The sequence below is a fragment of the Protomyctophum parallelum genome (assembly GCF_964188405.1).
Source record: "Protomyctophum parallelum genome assembly, chromosome: 7".
Lineage (NCBI taxonomy): Eukaryota > Metazoa > Chordata > Actinopteri > Myctophiformes > Myctophidae > Protomyctophum > Protomyctophum parallelum.
Genome location: NC_139705.1, coordinates 27,529,733 through 27,547,871, shown reverse-complemented (window position 1 = coordinate 27,547,871; position 18,139 = coordinate 27,529,733). Strand labels below are relative to the sequence as shown.

General features: G+C 45.4%; 1 protein-coding gene across 2 annotated transcripts; it reads right to left on the bottom strand.

The window, feature by feature from the left end:
• Window positions 1-2,659: 2,659 nt before the first annotated feature.
• On the bottom strand, window positions 2,660-14,194 carry LOC310861810 (glucose-induced degradation protein 8-B homolog). 2 transcript variants are annotated; one of them, XM_083769453.1, is made up of 6 exons: window positions 14,059-14,194; window positions 12,509-12,613; window positions 12,053-12,180; window positions 10,286-10,482; window positions 7,926-8,123; window positions 2,660-5,145 (listed from the first exon to the last, which is right to left on the bottom strand). In XM_083769453.1, exons 3-6 carry the CDS (start codon window positions 12,168-12,170, stop codon window positions 4,972-4,974), a joined length of 687 nt encoding a protein of 228 aa, XP_083625579.1. In that variant the 5' UTR covers window positions 12,171-12,180; window positions 12,509-12,613; window positions 14,059-14,194; the 3' UTR covers window positions 2,660-4,971. The 2 variants fall into 2 exon arrangements, with proteins under 2 accessions (XP_083625579.1, XP_083625578.1); XM_083769452.1 differs by lacking the exon at window positions 12,509-12,613 and having other exon boundaries at window positions 2,676-5,145.
• Between the last annotated feature and the right edge of the window lie 3,945 nt (window positions 14,195-18,139).

Sequence of the window (18,139 nt, the reverse complement as noted above, 5' to 3'; positions counted from 1 at the left end):
TCAGACCTTTTCAAATATCGCCTGCTCTGTCGGGAGGGAACCTCATAGGTCCAAAACTGTTAGGATTAAAAAATGTAGCTCCATCAAAAGCAGCAGATCTGCTACCTTTGATGCATTCTGTGTGATGCAGAATAAATAGCGGGCCTTGATATGAAAAGGTATTGCTGCGCGTCACAGCTGGGTTGTGTATTTTGGCACGTCGCCAATGACGCAACACTGACATGCCGTCCAAAAGGACACCGAGCAAGAAAGGTGACATACCGTATATTTATTATATCCAACTTGTATCGCACTGTGTGTGTGTGTGTGTGTGTTCACTTGACTGACTGTTAAGGAAACAAGCGTTTTCAAAATCAATAAAACACACAAGAGTGTGGTGTGACGTGTGTGTCTTCAACAGGATTCTGACCACCTTTCCCTCAAACCGGGAAGAGAGATTATAACCTTCCCAATAAAAGCGTGACTCGTTCTCTCTCGTAGCCTGCGATGAGAATAGAAATTCCCAGTGGGATAACAAAGGTATACAGGCGCTTAATAGTCTCTGGAAAGCACACTCACATTGATATTTATTTTGGATTTTAGAAATCAGCTAAACTACACTTTTATTGGGAAGGTATTATTCTTCCGGTTTGAGGGAAAGGAAGTTCTGGTTTATGGTTCCGGCCTGATGACTACAAACATACATGACGTAACAATATCATCCGCTCCCGACCGGATCACACGGCAATTTAGTAACACATACCAGGCTTTCCGAGATGGAAAGCCTGTAATGAGCGAGTCGGGACAGTGAGTCAAGGCCTTTAGATTCCCCCTCCGTCTTCCTAACCCACCAAACATTACACTGTAGTGAATAAATGGTCATATATAGATCAGTAGTTTTCGAACTTCTCAGGCCACGATCCCAAAATAAATAATAATTTGAACTGGTGGTCCCGACCCACAGTTTGAGAACCACTGATGTAGACTCAGTAGCTTCCATTGTCATTAAGACAGAAACATGAATGTCTTTCTTGGCATTAGAACAGAATGATCATACATGGTAAACACAAAGAGCAACACATCAATGTTCTTCTATGTGTAGTGGGTTGAGCTTTACGGGTTGCCCCTAGCAACGCAACGCCCACATCCTCGTCAGGCTGATTAATGGGAGCCGGTAGCGGCTGGCGTGTAGCTGACATTGTTTGTCTGTTTGTGCGGGGGGTCGTATGCAAGAGCGTCTCGGGATCAAGGTATGGTACCTGCACAAGTGTACTTAATGTTTGTCGCTGCTTGGCGTCCTTTGGACTTACTATAGTACTGCCCTAACTCTGCAGGTGCTCTCTGCAGACCCCTGCTTGCTGGTCTGTCATTCAGTCCTCTCGTGCCGTGGGCACGTCTGCCCTGGGTGTATGTGCTGTTGACTGAGGTGAGGCGGAGTTGTGCCGTTGTAGTAGAGATTTGGATGTGGTCGGCTAGTTATTTAAATATTAATTAATCTTTTATTTTTGCCGACGGATCCAGAACTAGGTGGCCCACGCCGGGTGTCCTCCGCCTAAATGTACATGCGTGCTTAACATTCGAGAGAGGTAAGGCAGTTGCACTGCTGGATTAATGGTTTTACATTGTTCAATCAAGTTATTAATCATATGTTTTTGTCTTGTTAGGCGAAGCCCTGGTTTGCCTTGCTGCTGCTGTTTTTGTCCTCGTTAATTTGTTCATGATTTCGTTTTGTTTTGTTTTATTTATTGTTTGGTGCAAACCTAGCCCTGTTCCAAGTATCTCAGACTTAATGTCCCCTTTCCTTTGATAAATGCTTGATTGAACATAACGGGTAATGTAGTATTGGGCTCTGCCTATCAGTCTATAGTATTGCCAGTAGCTAAGGGTGCTGTAGTTGTAGTCCCGACAGGTGGTGGGTCACGTTGTCTTGGGGTTTAGTTATAGTGCATGCTATTTGTTTAATGTGGGACTAGTGCTGTGTATAATTGTATTCTCTTTTCTTGCAGTGTTGGAAGGAAGAGACGTTCCGTTACCCAGTCTTTTCCAGTGGAAACATTAGTAGGCTACTGTTGAAAGTTGTCAACTTGTCATAAGTAGGAATTGTAACGGCCTACAGAAATAAGACCTACCATCATCCACTACCATAGGTCTACTCGGAACTCCCCAGACCTGTGGTCCTCTGCACTCCTGTCCAGACCTGTGGCCCTCTGCTCTCCTGCCCAGAGCTGTGGTCCATCATGGCCTCGGTCAGTGACGTCCCGTCCTATTCCTTCAACTGCTCCATCTGTCTGGCCTTTACCGTGATTAAAAGCGCGATTAAAACCGTGACAATTCCATGTGGGCACAGTTTCTGTGAGGTGTGCATCGCCTCGAAGGTGAGATGCCCCGTGTGTCGAAGCCCCTGCGATCCACCAGACAGACCACTGGATGATCTCTGCGCCAACAACAACGCCGCCACCATGTTCTCTGGGACGGCCGCCGTGCACAGGAGATCGTCCGACAGACGGAGCAGACCATCCTCGGTCAGTGACGGTTCGCCTGGAGACGCGGTCCGCCCGTTGGAGGAGGAGGTGGTTCCCCGTGACGTCCGTCCTCCTGAAAGCACAGCGACCGCAAGTCGCAACAACCGGAAGCGCAAGCGCAAGGCCCAGAAGCGTGAGGTCCCCCCACCTGGGGGCCCCCCAGAGAGCAGGACGTGTCGGAGCCACGGCGAGCCTCTGAACATCTTCTGCCGAAGCGACCTGGAGATCATCTGTCCGGAGTGTCTGAAGACGGAGCACAAGGGCCGTGCTTCTGGATGAAGTACCAAGAGTACCAGAGGTACTCTTGCTTTGTCAGGAGCGACGCCGTGGTGATGATTGCGGAGCGTCAGAACCAAGTCCGTCGGCTCCGAGAGTTCGTGCACAAGACCACGAAGGACGCTGCGAAGGACAAGGCGAGTGCCACTCCTGTACCGCAGGGTCTTGCGTCCGGATGGTGGTGAAGCAGTCTACCAGCTGCTGTTACCCATATCCCTGAGAGAGGAGGTCCTCCAGCAATTACATCGGGGCCATGGACATCAGGGAGTGGAGAGAACGACTGCCCTGGTGAGAGAACGGTGCTTCTGGCCGGGTTTGTATCAAGATGTGAAGGACTGGTGTAAACGGTGTGACAGATGCACTCTAGCCAAACCTACACACCCGACTGTGAGAACACCGATGGGACACCTGTTGGCTTCCAGACCAAATCAGATTCTGGCCATAGATTTCTCCCTGTTAGAACGTTCCCATGATGGAAGAGAACAAGTCCTCGTAATGACCGATGTATTCTCCAAATTCACACAAGCGGTACCTACCCGGGATCAACGTGCATCCACAGTAGCGGGGGTGCTGGTCCAGGAGTGGTTCTACCGGTTCGGCGTCCCGTCCCGCATACACTCAGATCAGGGCCGTAACTTTGAAAGTATGCTGATCCAACAGTTATGTAGTGTATACGGCATCCAGAAGACCCACACCACCCCGTATCACCCCAGGGTAATGGCCAGTGCGAGAGGTTTAATAGGACATTGCATGGACTGTTACAAACACTCCCACCTGACAAGAAGCTTGAATGGCCCCACTACCTCCCACATGTCACCTTCTGCTATAACACCACCATCCATCAAACTACTGGTGAGTCACCACACTTGTTAATGTTCGGTCAAGAACCCTCACTCCCTGTTGATTTCCTCCTTGGCAGAATCCGGGAACCCGCGGGTGGAGCCGTTAACGACTGGATGCGGGAACACCAAGCACGTCTGCAAACTGCCTTTGATGGTGCTAAGGAGCGGATTCAAACGGCGGCTCGCTATCGAAAGGAGCGGCATGACCAGCATGTGTCCGGCGGCAGTTTGGCAGAAGGTGAAATAGTGCATGCTATTTGTTTAATGTGGGACTAGTGCTGTGTATAATTGTATTCTCTTTTCTTGCAGTGTTTGATGTGAAGTGTGCGTCCTTGGTGGCGGTGATTCTTTCCCCTCACTCCCTCACTCCCTGCCTTCCTCCTGTCAGTAAGGACACCTTGGCACCCCCTGGCTACTGGTATACAGGTTTTAAGCTTTGCAGGCTATTGCCATTTTTAGATCATTCTAGATATCGACCCTTTGATTAAAGTCACGTTTTAATGAACATTTTGTAGTAAACGTAATAAAGCAATATATTTCCACTGGAACTACACATCTCTGCTCCCCCTTCTTATCATTGCCCAGTGGGCTATTGTACATATATTCTCTGGGTGAAACTCCCAGAGTGGCGTAGTCTGGTGTTCTGTGTCCAGGCCTTAGTGCCCTGGCCACATATGGACCGATGAACGCTGTCTGTTTAACCACAGAAACGAACCTTAATACTTAGTTGACCGGAGCCCCCCATGGGTCTACACTAGATCTTCCATTTTGTTTCTCCCTCTACATCAAATGTCTTTGCCCGAAAATAGACGATCGCGATGCTTTGTTGTGCTAATGTTCACGGCCAGAATGGGCGGGCGCCCCTCTGGGGTTCATGTTAGAGATGGGCGATGATGGCACACACTTTCTTTTCAATCCAATACCATAGTAATATCAGGGCTAGGATACAGATACTTTTATTTACATAATAAGGGCACGTATTGTTTTGATTTCTACAATAAAGAAATGGGTGTAGCAAGCTTGTGTGTGTGTGTGTGTTTGAAGGGCAGTAGGAGAAGTGCCGTAGTTCCGATCCGATGCCGTTTATTACTAAACAAATTAATAAACCCATGATATCGTATGGTATTTTAATGTGATCGATATCGCTGTGCCCTGGTTCTCCTTGATTCACGTGGTTAAAAAGGACAACAAATACTTTAACTCAAAAAAAGTCTTAGCTGTCATTAAAGAAAATAGATAAAGAAAAGAACAATAATAAAAAGAAGTATCCTTAATTCATACATATACATCATGTTACCTGGTTCTCACACAGTCACTGACTGATCATAAATAAAGGGGACGGGGTGTTATTCTCACTTGGGGTCCTCGATGGTTCCTTTGCTAAGGTCAGTCATTTTGGGGTATTTGACCTTCTTCTGGTCCAGCTCGTTTTGGGCCCAGAGCAGCAGCTTCAGCAGCTTGGCCAGCTTGGGTGTCGACTCGCGGTTCTCATAGTCCAACACGGCCTGGTTCACTTCACTCCACACCTGAACAAATATATAAAAGGTTTTTTAAACATTAATATTCCACACCTGAACAACAGAAATATATACGTTTTAACATTATTATTTAATACTCCACAGTCCACACCTGTCCTGAACCACACAAATATAAGGTTTAACATTAATACTCTAGTCTAAACCACACATATAACGGGATCCGATGGTAATTTCCGACGGAGCATTAGTCCCGACATGCGGGAACAACGGTCGAACTAGCGCTCGAACATGCGCTGCTCCCGTGCTTGCAGTTATGGTTAGGTTAGGGTTTGATGTATAGGTTGTTGGTCTAATAACTGTCGGACCAATAATAGTGTCGTAACTAAAGCCTGTACCCAATATAACACGGCCTGGTTAACTTCACAACAGAAATATATACCCCTTTACATTAATATTAATACTGCACACCTGAACCACACAAATATAAGGTTTTTAACATATACTCCACACCTAAACAATACAAATACTCTCAATAACTTTTCCCCATGTTCTTTTCAGGAATTGTTATTTGATGACAAGCTCTCAACACCTTGCAATGTCACAATCGGTGACATCACATTTTTTATTTTCGTGCCCAAAATAAGCAGGGTGAAAGTAGTTACCGTAAGTGTGTCTGTGGGTTTTATAAATGGTATTAAATACATGAAAGAGGTCTGTCTGTCCACTACCAGGTCTTCAGTCTAGTGGCAGTGCCAGCATGCAGACAGACAGGGTGATCACCAACCCACCGTACCTTCTGCATCATGTGGAGCAGACAGACAGGGTGATCACCAACCCACCATACCATCTGCATCATGTTGAGCATGCAGACAGACAGGGTGATCACCAACCCACCGTACCTTCTGCATCATGTGGAGCAGACAGACAGGGTGATCACCAACCCACCATACCATCTGCATCATGTGGAGCAGACAGACAGGGTGATCACCAACCCACCGTACCTTCTGCATCATGTGGAGCAGACAGACAGGGTGATCACCAACCCACCGTACCTTCTGCATCATGTGGAGCAGACAGACAGACAGGGTGATCACCAACCCACCGTACCTTCTGCATCATGTGGAGCAGACAGACAGACAGGGTGATCACCAACCCACCGTACCTTCTGCATCATGTGGAGCAGACAGACAGGGTGATCACCAACCCACCATACCTTCTGCATCATGTGGAGCAGACAGACAGGGTGATCACCAACCCACCGTACCATCTGCATCATGTGGAGCAGATAGACAGACAGGGTGATCACCAACCCACCGTACCTTCTGCATCATGTGGAGCATGCAGACAGACAGGGTGATCACCAACCCACCGTACCTTCTGCCTCTGCATCATGTTGAGCATGCAGACAGACAGGGTGATCACCAACCCACCGTACCATCTGCATCACGTGGAGCATGCAGACAGACAGGGTGATCACCAACCCACCGTACCTTCTGCATCATGTGGAGCAGACAGACAGACAGGGTGATCACCAACCCACCGTACCATCTGCATCATGTGGAGCATGCAGACAGGGTGCATCACCAACCCACCGTACCTTCTGCATCATGTGGAGCAGACAGACAGGGTGCATCACCAACCCACCGTTCCTTCTGCATCATGTTGAGCATGCAGACAGACAGGGTGCATCACCAACCCACCGTACCTTCTGCATCATGTGGAGCAGACAGACAGACAGGGTGATCACCAACCCACCGTACCTTCTGCATCATGTGGAGCAGACAGACAGGGTGCATCACCAACCCACCGTTCCTTCTGCATCATGTTGAGCATGCAGACAGACAGGGTGCATCACCAACCCACCGTACCTTCTGCATCATGTTGAGCATGCAGACAGGCAGGGTGCATCACCAAACCACCGTACCTTCTGCCTCTGCATCATGTTGAGCATGCAGACAGACAGGGTGATCACCAACCCACCGTACCATCTGCATCACGTGGAGCATGCAGACAGACAGGGTGCATCACCAACCCACCATACCTTCTGCCTCTGCATCATGTTGAGCATGCAGACAGACAGGGTGATCACCAACCCACCGTACCATCTGCATCACGTGGAGCATGCAGACAGACAGGGTGATCACCAACCCACCGTACCTTCTGCATCATGTGGAGCAGACAGACAGACAGGGTGATCACCAACCCACCGTACCATCTGCATCATGTGGAGCATGCAGACAGGGTGCATCACCAACCCACCGTACCTTCTGCATCATGTGGAGCAGACAGACAGGGTGCATCACCAACCCACCGTTCCTTCTGCATCATGTTGAGCATGCAGACAGACAGGGTGCATCACCAACCCACCGTACCTTCTGCATCATGTGGAGCAGACAGACAGACAGGGTGATCACCAACCCACCGTACCTTCTGCATCATGTGGAGCAGACAGACAGGGTGCATCACCAACCCACCGTTCCTTCTGCATCATGTTGAGCATGCAGACAGACAGGGTGCATCACCAACCCACCGTACCTTCTGCATCATGTTGAGCATGCAGACAGGCAGGGTGCATCACCAAACCACCGTACCTTCTGCCTCTGCATCATGTTGAGCATGCAGACAGACAGGGTGATCACCAACCCACCGTACCATCTGCATCACGTGGAGCATGCAGACAGACAGGGTGCATCACCAACCCACCGTACCTTCTGCCTCTGCATCATGTTGAGCATGCAGACAGACAGGGTGATCACCAACCCACCGTACCATCTGCATCACGTGGAGCATGCAGACAGACAGGGTGCATCACCAACCCACCACCGTACCTTCTGCCTCTGCATCATGTTGAGCAGGTCTCCGAAGGGCGAGTCCTCGGGGTTGTCGAAGGCCAGCAGCGCCAGCGTCCTCTCCATCTCTGTCAAACACTCTCGGCTCTCCTCTCCCTGCTCGGCCAGCTGTGTCTGGGCAAACTCCAGCGCTGACTCAGTCTCCCTTAGCCTGATTAGCTCGATCAAGTGTTGCTGCTGCGGTGGCAAAAACATTTAATAAAAATGAACAGCATTAGACTGTTAAAGGAGCCGCATAGGGCTAAAACCTTGGCGGTCTGAGCCATTTCGAGATGTGCTGTTTGGCAGTCAAAGTGAATCATTTCAAGGACCTACAGTGCCACGGACCCTCATGTGTATATAAACCTCAGTGTTCGTGTAGGCTAGTCAAGATTTGACCCAAAATAAATTGCAATATTAATCATTCAATTGTTTTTTTTTATGATCCAAATAACATGACTGTAAAGTGTAGGTTATATTCAATATATTCAATAGAAAACGGCCATATCCGTCTTCACACATAACAAGTGGCTATGGCCGCTTTTAGCCCAAGGAACGATTACGATTCACTCCCCTTTTTAGCTTAGATTGACTGGCCTAATGTAACAGAGTAAAAGCGGCCATGTCTTTCCGGCACCCCAGAGCTCCTATTTTGAAGGCATCCCGGCACCGATTGTGTTAACAGTGATCAAGATCAAGTGTCTGAGACTTGACAAGTTCACCTGACAAGTGGAAAAATAACTGTTTCAAATGCCTTTTTGCCTAAGAAAAACATTGTCCACTGACCATCTTTTCAGCAGTCTAGGCAAACAATGGTTCCGATAATAACGATGAGCATCTGCATCGCTATCATTTGATTTCCAGTTAAACCAGGCGAGTCGACAATGCGAGTTGACATTCCTATTTACAGCCAGGGCTCAGGGAGTGGCTCACTGGGAAGAAAGGCTTGTAAAGCCACTGCCGTTTGCCATGTGCGCGCGCAGTGCAATTAATCTTAAAAGATCAAGTGGAACTGCAGAGGCAATAATAGGCTAAGCAATCATACAGCATAGGACTGGCAAAGCAGCAGAGTGCACTGTGCATTTAATTAACTTCTATTCCATTGTGAGAACACAGGGGTTGTCTTTACCACAGTGGGTTGACATGTTTTTCGATAATCCCCCCTCCCTGCCCCCCCAGTTCTTAATCACTGAACCCATTGCAAAGTTATGTTCTTCGTGTTACTGATGGAATCCGTTTTATTTGTGTTCAGTTCTATGTTCTGAAATATGTTCTATTGTGATTCTGAAACCTGTCTTGCCATTAAATGAATGGAGAGATTGGGGGAACAAAAACACAATTAAAATGGCAGTGGTGTGTGCCAACGTCATACAGCCTACAATAGGCTCTATGCACAGTGGAATTGGGCCCCTCCCTTACTTCTTTCACAGGTGTTAGCCGTCATACTAATGAAGGCTCTGATCCATTCTGGTCAAACTGAACTGTGCCGATATTGTTGCATGTTGGCTCACCGGAAACACTCTGCTACGCCAGCCCGTCTCAAAAGTGTCCTCAAACGGTGGTCTGTGGCTCAAATGCTGAATACATTATGGGCCTTGGTGTGAAAAAGGCTGAGAACCCCTGACCTGTAGCACCAGCACCAACACTAAGCACCTGGGCTGAGAGCCAACCAATGTGAGGTTTTAGACACAGACTAGTTCAAGTGTAAAGACTGGACCCCAGGAGTCGCAGACCGCCTCTTAACCCTAAGCCTTTGGCTATACTCAGAGTGTAGAGTAGGAGAGTAGCGACACTTTGATTTCGCCGCAAAGCGGGTACCTATGGGCTATAGTTCCAAACATTGGAACTATTCCATTGCGATAGAATGAGCTTGATAAGTCCAAAGCTTATAAAGCTTTATAGTCAGACTTTTTTTTCGGTTATCGAGCTCCATCCCAGTGTTGATTTCGACGACTAAAACTAAGACGAAAAATGTTCGTCGACTACCTTTTTTCACTGACAAACTAAATGGAAACTAAATGAAAACTAAGCTATGATGACTAAATATATTGACAATTTCGTCAACAAATAAAAACTAGACTAAAATGTTAGGAAGGGACTATAGTGGACAAGAGATCCAGTATAAGTCATTTTACACTTGGTTGCATGCTGAAAATGCATGCTGCGACACGTTGTGAGCTTGTAGATCGGCTATTTGTAAAATCGGCTAAGTGTAAAATCAAGTCAACAAAAATACATTTTAGTCGACTAAATCAGCCGTAGATAAGGAAAACTATTCAAAAGACTATGACTAAAACTAAAATCTAAATTTTCTGCCAAAAACAAACTGCAAAATGCATCCATCCCTAGTAGTAACTGACCTGCAGATGGAAGTAGAGATAGCGGTTGGTGTCCAGCAGCTCGGGGTGCAGGCTGTTGATGAGGGCGATGGCCTCCTGGATCTGACCCTTCAGGATCATCTCTCGGATCTTTATCCTCTCGTCCAGGGAGTCCAGGTCCACGCTGGGCTCGATGCCAGACTCCATCCGGAACTTCTCGGCGGCCTCCTTGAAACCCTCTTAAGAACAAAAGAAAAAGGAAGGATGAGTAGAACTCTTTAATTACTTCCGAGTGCTTTCTCGAAAATGCTACATAAATGTTGCATCCAAACTAAGGTTAGCAGAAGGTGAACAGATGGTGGGGAATGATCGACTGAAAAAGTTCACAAGATGTAAAGGCTGTGTTTTGTCACATAACTTGTCGTGTGGATACAGACGCACAAAAGGCGACTAGCAAGGTTCCAGGGATTTATTTAATTTAAAGGACAACGTTTCAATGTTGTACTCCTCATTAAAAAGTATTTAGTGGGAGCTTTAATAGTGTGCAGACTTCTCGTCTCTTAATTCAGTGTACGTAGTATTGGATTATTTTTGGATGCGTGTGCTTTGCCATGCGGGATTCTATTTCCAAGGGGCAGGACGTCACAATCACCAGCTTTGCTGGGGACCCTGTGGAACCCCCTCAAGGACCCCCTGGGGGTCCCCAAACCACACTTTGAGAACCACGAGACAAATCGATAATATAGTATAATAATACAATTCAGAATTACACCAAGAACTGTGGGGGGAGGGATGGGGTGAAGGAGAAAATGGAAAGAAATGGTGTGTTCAAACTATACTTAAATTGTTGAAACCTGTTACCAATAAACATATATTTAAAAAATATACTAACCCTTCAATTATTTATTTTTTTAATACACCAAGGAAGGACCATGCTGGAAATAAGATCTCCAGCTTTACTGTAATTTATCATTTTTACAGATATGTACATAATTATGTTTTTATGCATTTTGTCAATAAAGAAAGCCCTGTTCATTCATAATGGGTAGGATATGTGATATAGCCTACCTGACTGTTACCAGATAGTTCATAATGAGTAGCAGAGGCGAATACTTCTTATAACTGTCATGGGTGTTGGGTTTTAATCTTTAATTTTATGTTCAACAGCACAGCTTGAGACATGAATTATTTTTCCCCCCTTCAATCAGGGATGTTCAAACTTTGACTAAGTGAAGGGAAAATTGATGCTACACAATTTAACTTGATGTGAAAGATATGCTTGGCGGGGGGGGGGGGGGGGATAATCATCTTGGAACTTAAATTTGTATATTTATATTATACAGTTTGGAAGTATTTGGAATACATTGAATTTTCAGCAAACGTCTTTTCAGCAAAAGTTTTTCCTGTTTCTTTATGACGTACAAAAGATAATCCTTTATAGTATATATTTGGTTCATAATGAGAAGGATGTGACCGGTGGTTAGAGAGGCAGGGGCACTTTTGGCCCAAAATAGCAAATAGCTGATCTACAAGCTTGAGAGCTTGTAGATCAGCTATTTTCGGGGACGCAACCCTGCACTCAATGCAAAATGCTGCGTTGAAGTTCAGGAGACTTCGGGAAAAAAAACTATTCTCCTGAATGCTACCTTTCGGCATGGCATGGAAAGGAGGGCCTTTGCATTTCTTTCACCATGTAGTAAATGCTGCATTCGTAGCCTGCAGAGGGCAGTTGTTTTACAGACTGGTAAAAGGGCAGGGGCTGAAGCCCCCTTTGATACCTATGTGTGCACGCCCCTGGATGTTACCTACCTGTGACCAGGTAGTTCATAATGAGGCGGTTCATGTCGGCTCTCTGGATGTGCACATTGTTCAGTTTGTCCATCCACTCATCCTTCGTGATGTCTTCTGTCTTTTCAGCATAACTCATCGTTGAGCTCCTGGAAGGTTATGGAAGAATAAAACAGGTATGAAGATGATTGTGAGAGAGTCTGAGAGAGAGAGACACTGACACTGCTAGCCCGGGCCTAGAATCATGGCTCATATCATCTCTGATGAATTGAGCATGACGGACCGTCCCCAATGGAAACAAGCAGATGGGCTTTCTTGGGTTTTAAATCCTCTTAGACCTTGTATTTGAACTGTACTTTCATGATCATCATGTGCTTATTTTCTGTAAACTGTTAATAAAGTCAATCAGATGTACGTAATATGACAGCCACGGTAGGGCTATGATGACATCGACTAATCTAATAAATATACGGCAACCTTCCCTGTGTTTCTTCACTAGTCTGATCCAGAAGAACACTGTTTGCTGGCCACTGCTATAGAGCTGACAATGAGGTTATATATCTTCCCTTCTTCTCTGGAATCCTGCCTCCAAAGCAGACCAGATGTAGAAAACGGTCGTTACCTGATGTCATCGCCAGGGACACATGCATCAGTAAGCAGAAACTCAGTCATACCACCCATAGTCCCATACATATAATAATATATCTGAAAGTTAACAATCATAAAGATTGGGTCACAAAATGTACCATAACACCCATACCTTCATAGCTTGTGAGAGAACCACTGCAGCTGGGTCACAAACATTTTTACCATAACACCCATACATATGTAGCCTCTGTGCCCGTCCCAGAGTCGCATGTATTGTTTGAATTATATATAAGCTAAGAAGCTTTCAAATTTTCTATAAGAAGCCATTGAGTTATTACTTCATGGTATGGCAGTGGTGAAAATATTGCTATGTGAGTCTTAGCAAGTTAGCAGTGATGGAGAAACGCCGCCCAAGACTCACCTATCAGACTACACTGATTGAGTGATTGGCACCAGGTGCTGGCACTCACAATGTTTGTGGCACCTGGCCTGGGGAGTGTGGCTCTGTCAGTTGGAGTCCAGGCCCAGGGTGAATGTAAGCACACACAGACAGACTAACCCTTATTGGATAAATAAATACCAGTGGACAAATTTTATTTCCATTATGGATTTTCCTGCATTCTTGGATTTCTATTAAGGACAGACTTTGCGGAAGAGTTAAAGGGTGGTAAGAGGAGACTTGCCACACTCACACACAGCATAGACTGGTTGGCAATTTGATTTATTTTGGACATTTATGTTTGGTTTACGGACAGTGCCAGGACAGTAATTGATTTACAGTAAACCTTTTGAGGACTGTTACGTTTTTGTGCATATTGTTATTGAAAGCCATTACTTTATTATATTTCAGCTAAACTAATTTACTCTTATTTCTCTGAACTGACCCACCACCTCCCTCATGTTTTGCTATAGCCTAATTGGTGTTTCAATTATTATTGTTGCAACCCGTTATACATAGGCCTACATGATTATAATGAAGATTGTGAGAGATACATGACAATCTGACACTGCTGCTGGGGCACATGCACGCGCACACACACACACACACACACACACACACACACACACAGTCTGACACTATTATTATGCTATATGTCTGACACTGCTGCTGCTGGGTCACAAAATGCATCACAACACTTATACAGATAAAAAGAACCTGTCTACAAGATACTGATGCCTTGTGGATGTTTACATTTTGGGGGAAACGACACCCTCAAGCGACGGAACAGAAAATAAAGCCTAAATAAAACAGAGCACCGTTATCTTACTTTAGGATGACAATAACGCACTCATAATATTTAAAATGATTAACGGTATCAGCTGTGTTAAAGTAGGCTTAATGTTTACTAGTAACTACATTCATTCACTGTCCGTTTGATTTCCAAAACAAACACAGACAGAAGGCTAACATCGCTAGCCGTATGTTGTTGTCAACTCACCGTGCAAAAACGCAGCGTCCGACGATTATGGTGGCGAAGAGTGAGTCAATAAAAGGATAATTAAACAGACAGTTTTATTAAAAGGTAAAAACTAAACGCACACACTGATCAATCAAGCTCTTTGCGGCTCCAGCTAGCTAGCATAAAGTCGAAACTAGCTAACGCGGTGCTCTCGCGATGCGCGAGATTGAGGATACGGAGCACCCGATTGGTTGGCACCGTGACGTCTGGTTGCCAAGGTACAGTCACAGGCTGACTTTAGTATTATTTTAATGTACATAAAATATTATATATAAGGGTATAGAGCACCGAAGTCCTGACGTAACTCGCTCATCCCGACGATTCCCCTGGTTCGCGGAAGTGATTTCTCTATGGAGAATAACATGGGGTGATCTTAATATCGTCTACTATAAGCGTTGTGGTCCAAAAATAAACAAGCTGTCTCGGCGTTATTGTCGGGAAGGTGTCTCTGTATCGTTTGCAACAGTCACTCACTATATGATACAGTCTGCTTCTAGCGAAAATCTAACTAATTCAGCAGCAGTAACATTAGCGTTTTCTCTCAGTCAGTTGATTCTTCATATCCATATGAGTGAAGCGGCCGGGGTGACATGTTTATTTTTCAAACACAGTTGTTATATGAGGCGATCTCAAATCGCCTCAATGGGGATTTCAATGCAACTAAACAAATACATGAACCTGGGGACAGACGCCCTCTACTGAAAGTGACGTCAGACTTCGGTGCTCTATTTCTATTAGAAATATTTGAGTCATTATACTTTTATATTTCTAATATTTCTAATATCTATCTAAGTTATTATATTTTTTAATGTATAATGAATGAATGAATGATTATGTGAATATTGTTTCTGATCTATTTGAATGGAATACCTAATATAACTGTGTAGTGTATATAATATACCTAATAACTATGGGTTATTATTGCGACCACAGGTCGCATTTACTAATATGAAATCGTGCATTTCTGTCAGTCAGTTGATTGGTTGGTCACCCCAGGCATGAACATGTGACATCACATCGGGGATGGAGATCTCATGATGTCATCAATATTAAGCCCATATATGGGAATGCCCATATATGGAGATCCCTGATGTGACGCGCCCGGAGCCGGAGGAAACTAGAGTTCTCAACAGGCCCAAAAATGAAGGCTCGTGTGTTTAAATTTCGGTCTGTTAAAAGTATTGTGATGTCCAAAAGAAACAGAAGTGTTGGTAGATTGGTCGAATATGCTTAGAGTCATGGCCAGTTTCGGCCCTACCTGGTCCCTCATCAAACCCTGTACACTCAAGACATTGCTTCCGCTGCCACACTAGAGTTCTCAACAGGCCCGAAGATTAAGGCCTGGCCCTAACCGTGCCCTCATCAAACCCTGTACACTCAAGACACTGCCCCTGCTGCCACCCTTAGATCTCCATATATGGAGCTGACCTGTTCTGACATTCCATATGTTGATCTGAACTCATCAAACCCTGTACACTCAAGACACGCTCAGTACAGAATTCTTTCCATATGTTGATCTGACCCCCCCCCCCCATGCCAAAGCGCCAGCCCAACAGTCTTGTGGTATCACCTAGGCGGATGCTTACACGCGACATCGCCCTCAGGCGTCTTACAGCTAATAATATAGAATATAGCCAATATTTCTTATGCATTACCCCTTCATATTGATAAGAGAATTCACTTTAGTCTTATTTCTCATAGATTAATGTGTTCACATTCATAATAACATGGGGCTCAGAGAAGTGTATCACACCTGTTGAGTCGTTTGATTGAAAATTGTATTAGTATAGGTAGAATGGGTACATTTCAAACAGTCAATACAAAGACTATACGAGGATGGAACCAGAAAAGTATAAGACTTGTTTACATCATCCATTTTCAATTCATCAGAACATTTAAAGACGTACAAATATAGGCTACACTTCTATGGAAATAAAAAAAATCACACCCGTGTGAAGTGAGGGGTGGTAATATATTAAAGGCTAACTCATGGTGATGTAAAACAAACGGTGCCAACAACACAAACATTAAACGCCATTAACAATAAAGAGACATTATGACGTAAACGTTCCCTTTATTGTCAATGTGTTTACTAAACAAACTTTGAACTAAAGACAAACATTAAACCTATGTATAGAACAGGGGGGCAGTCAGCCAGATATTTCGTGAAGCCTCATTTGAAATCGGTAGTTCATATAATGGCCTGTTGTGGCGCTGGACTGGACCCAAAAAGCCCCATAGCTCCATAGAGGCCCATGTATTTTGGCCCAACTTCACCTAGACTGTATTACCTTAATAAACATGGTCATGGATACTTTCTTCTTCCAGTCACTAGTTTAAAGTCTCATTTCTAATGTCATAATATTCTTTTTGGAAAATTATGGTCCCATTAATTAAAAAAATGACCATAAAGAAAAAAAAACATCGCGTATGTTCTGAGGGGCGTGGCTACCGTTACAGTCTATGATCGGGATTCCCCTCCCACTCGAGTCAAAATAAAAACCAACGGAGAAGAAGGGGGGAAGTCCCGCCTCGTTGTCTGGGCAGCCAATGGCCAGCTGGTCCAAAACGGAGCCAGCCAATGGCCAGCTGGTACCAAACGGATCTAGAAAGATGGCGACTTACATCAGGAATTACCATATTATTACAGGCTTCATTTTACGTTCATGTTAGACCCGGCGAACGCTTTGTCCATATTTTTTACAGTCTATGGTATAGAAGGGGCTAGCGCCCCTCGAAAAGGAAATCATCAGTTAAAGAAAGTAAAACAGGGAAAAGCATGTACAGTATGGAAAAACGGGGAGGGGGGGGGGACTTTGCAGGGGCCAGTTTGGAATTGTAGCCGTCCGTAGGTGCTCTTTCAGAGTGGTTAAGGAGTCTATAGGGATTCACATTTCTTAATGGCTGTTGGTAAGGCGTTACACCTTTTAGTGGCATAGGAGCGAAATTAATTTAATCCCTTGTTTGAGCCGAATCTGGGTTGCACGTGGTTTGTTGAACTCCCTCTTGTGTTGTGATTGTGGACTTTGTTGAAGGATTTTGCCAGGAAGGTACACTAGGGTATCTTGGTGGTATAGCAAATCTTGTAGACCAGGCCCATTGCAAGTTGCTGTACCCTGTCGTCGTCAACCCTAAGCCATTCCATCCTATCAAAGCATATGGGCAGGGGTGAAGTGGGTTCTGGGAGTAAGGCCAAGTAGTAACCTGATCAGGCCAGTTGAATTTGAGTTGATTCAATAAAGTAGCTACATTTTAAATGTACATTTCTGATTATACTCAAATAAACAGGGCCTCCCTTGTGGAATGATCTTTCTAGAATACTATCTGCCCAGACTAGTATAAAGTAACCGAAAACTAAGAATGGTTGACCTTGAAATACAATTGTTATTGAGCATCAGCATAGTTTTATTTATTAGATTCAGTACGAAAATACATCGCATGCATGCAACTGGGACGTATCCTCATTCCTCAGTGATGTATCTCAAGCTCATGGTTTCGGGTCTCACGAACATCATACCACTCTGTTGACCCAGCCGAGGTGATCAAGTCCCGAATTACGTCCCAGTAGCTACCCTTGATCAGTCCCAGTAGGGAAAGACCAGGGCCACACAATCCGTTGGAACCACTCCAGAACTACTCTGCCGGTACGCTTCTGGCGCATGGAAAGACTAGGCTCTGTGGGTCCTAGCCTCGATACCCAGGCTTTCATTTCGTCTGCGCGAAAGATTAAAGCCTGGAAAAAGCCGTGGGCTGAACCAGTCTAAAAGTGGGAGTCAACCCTTCCGGGTGGGCGTCGCTCTAAATGATGTGACGTAGCGCTGCACTAGGGGGGAGAGGAGGGGCCGGGGGTGACGGACAGATCGATGAGATCCAATCAGGGTGCGCGCATTTCTGAGGCGCGACCCGCCCCTCTAGACCAGAAATGTCTCTGCTTAGGTCAGGCTATGTGGGTCCCAGCACCAGACACTTCATTCAGTGGTGGGCAATGGCTCTGCAGACTCCACCCGAGCGAGAAGGTGGTGCTGCGGGCTCCGCTTGCTGCTTGAATGGCCCTCCTCAA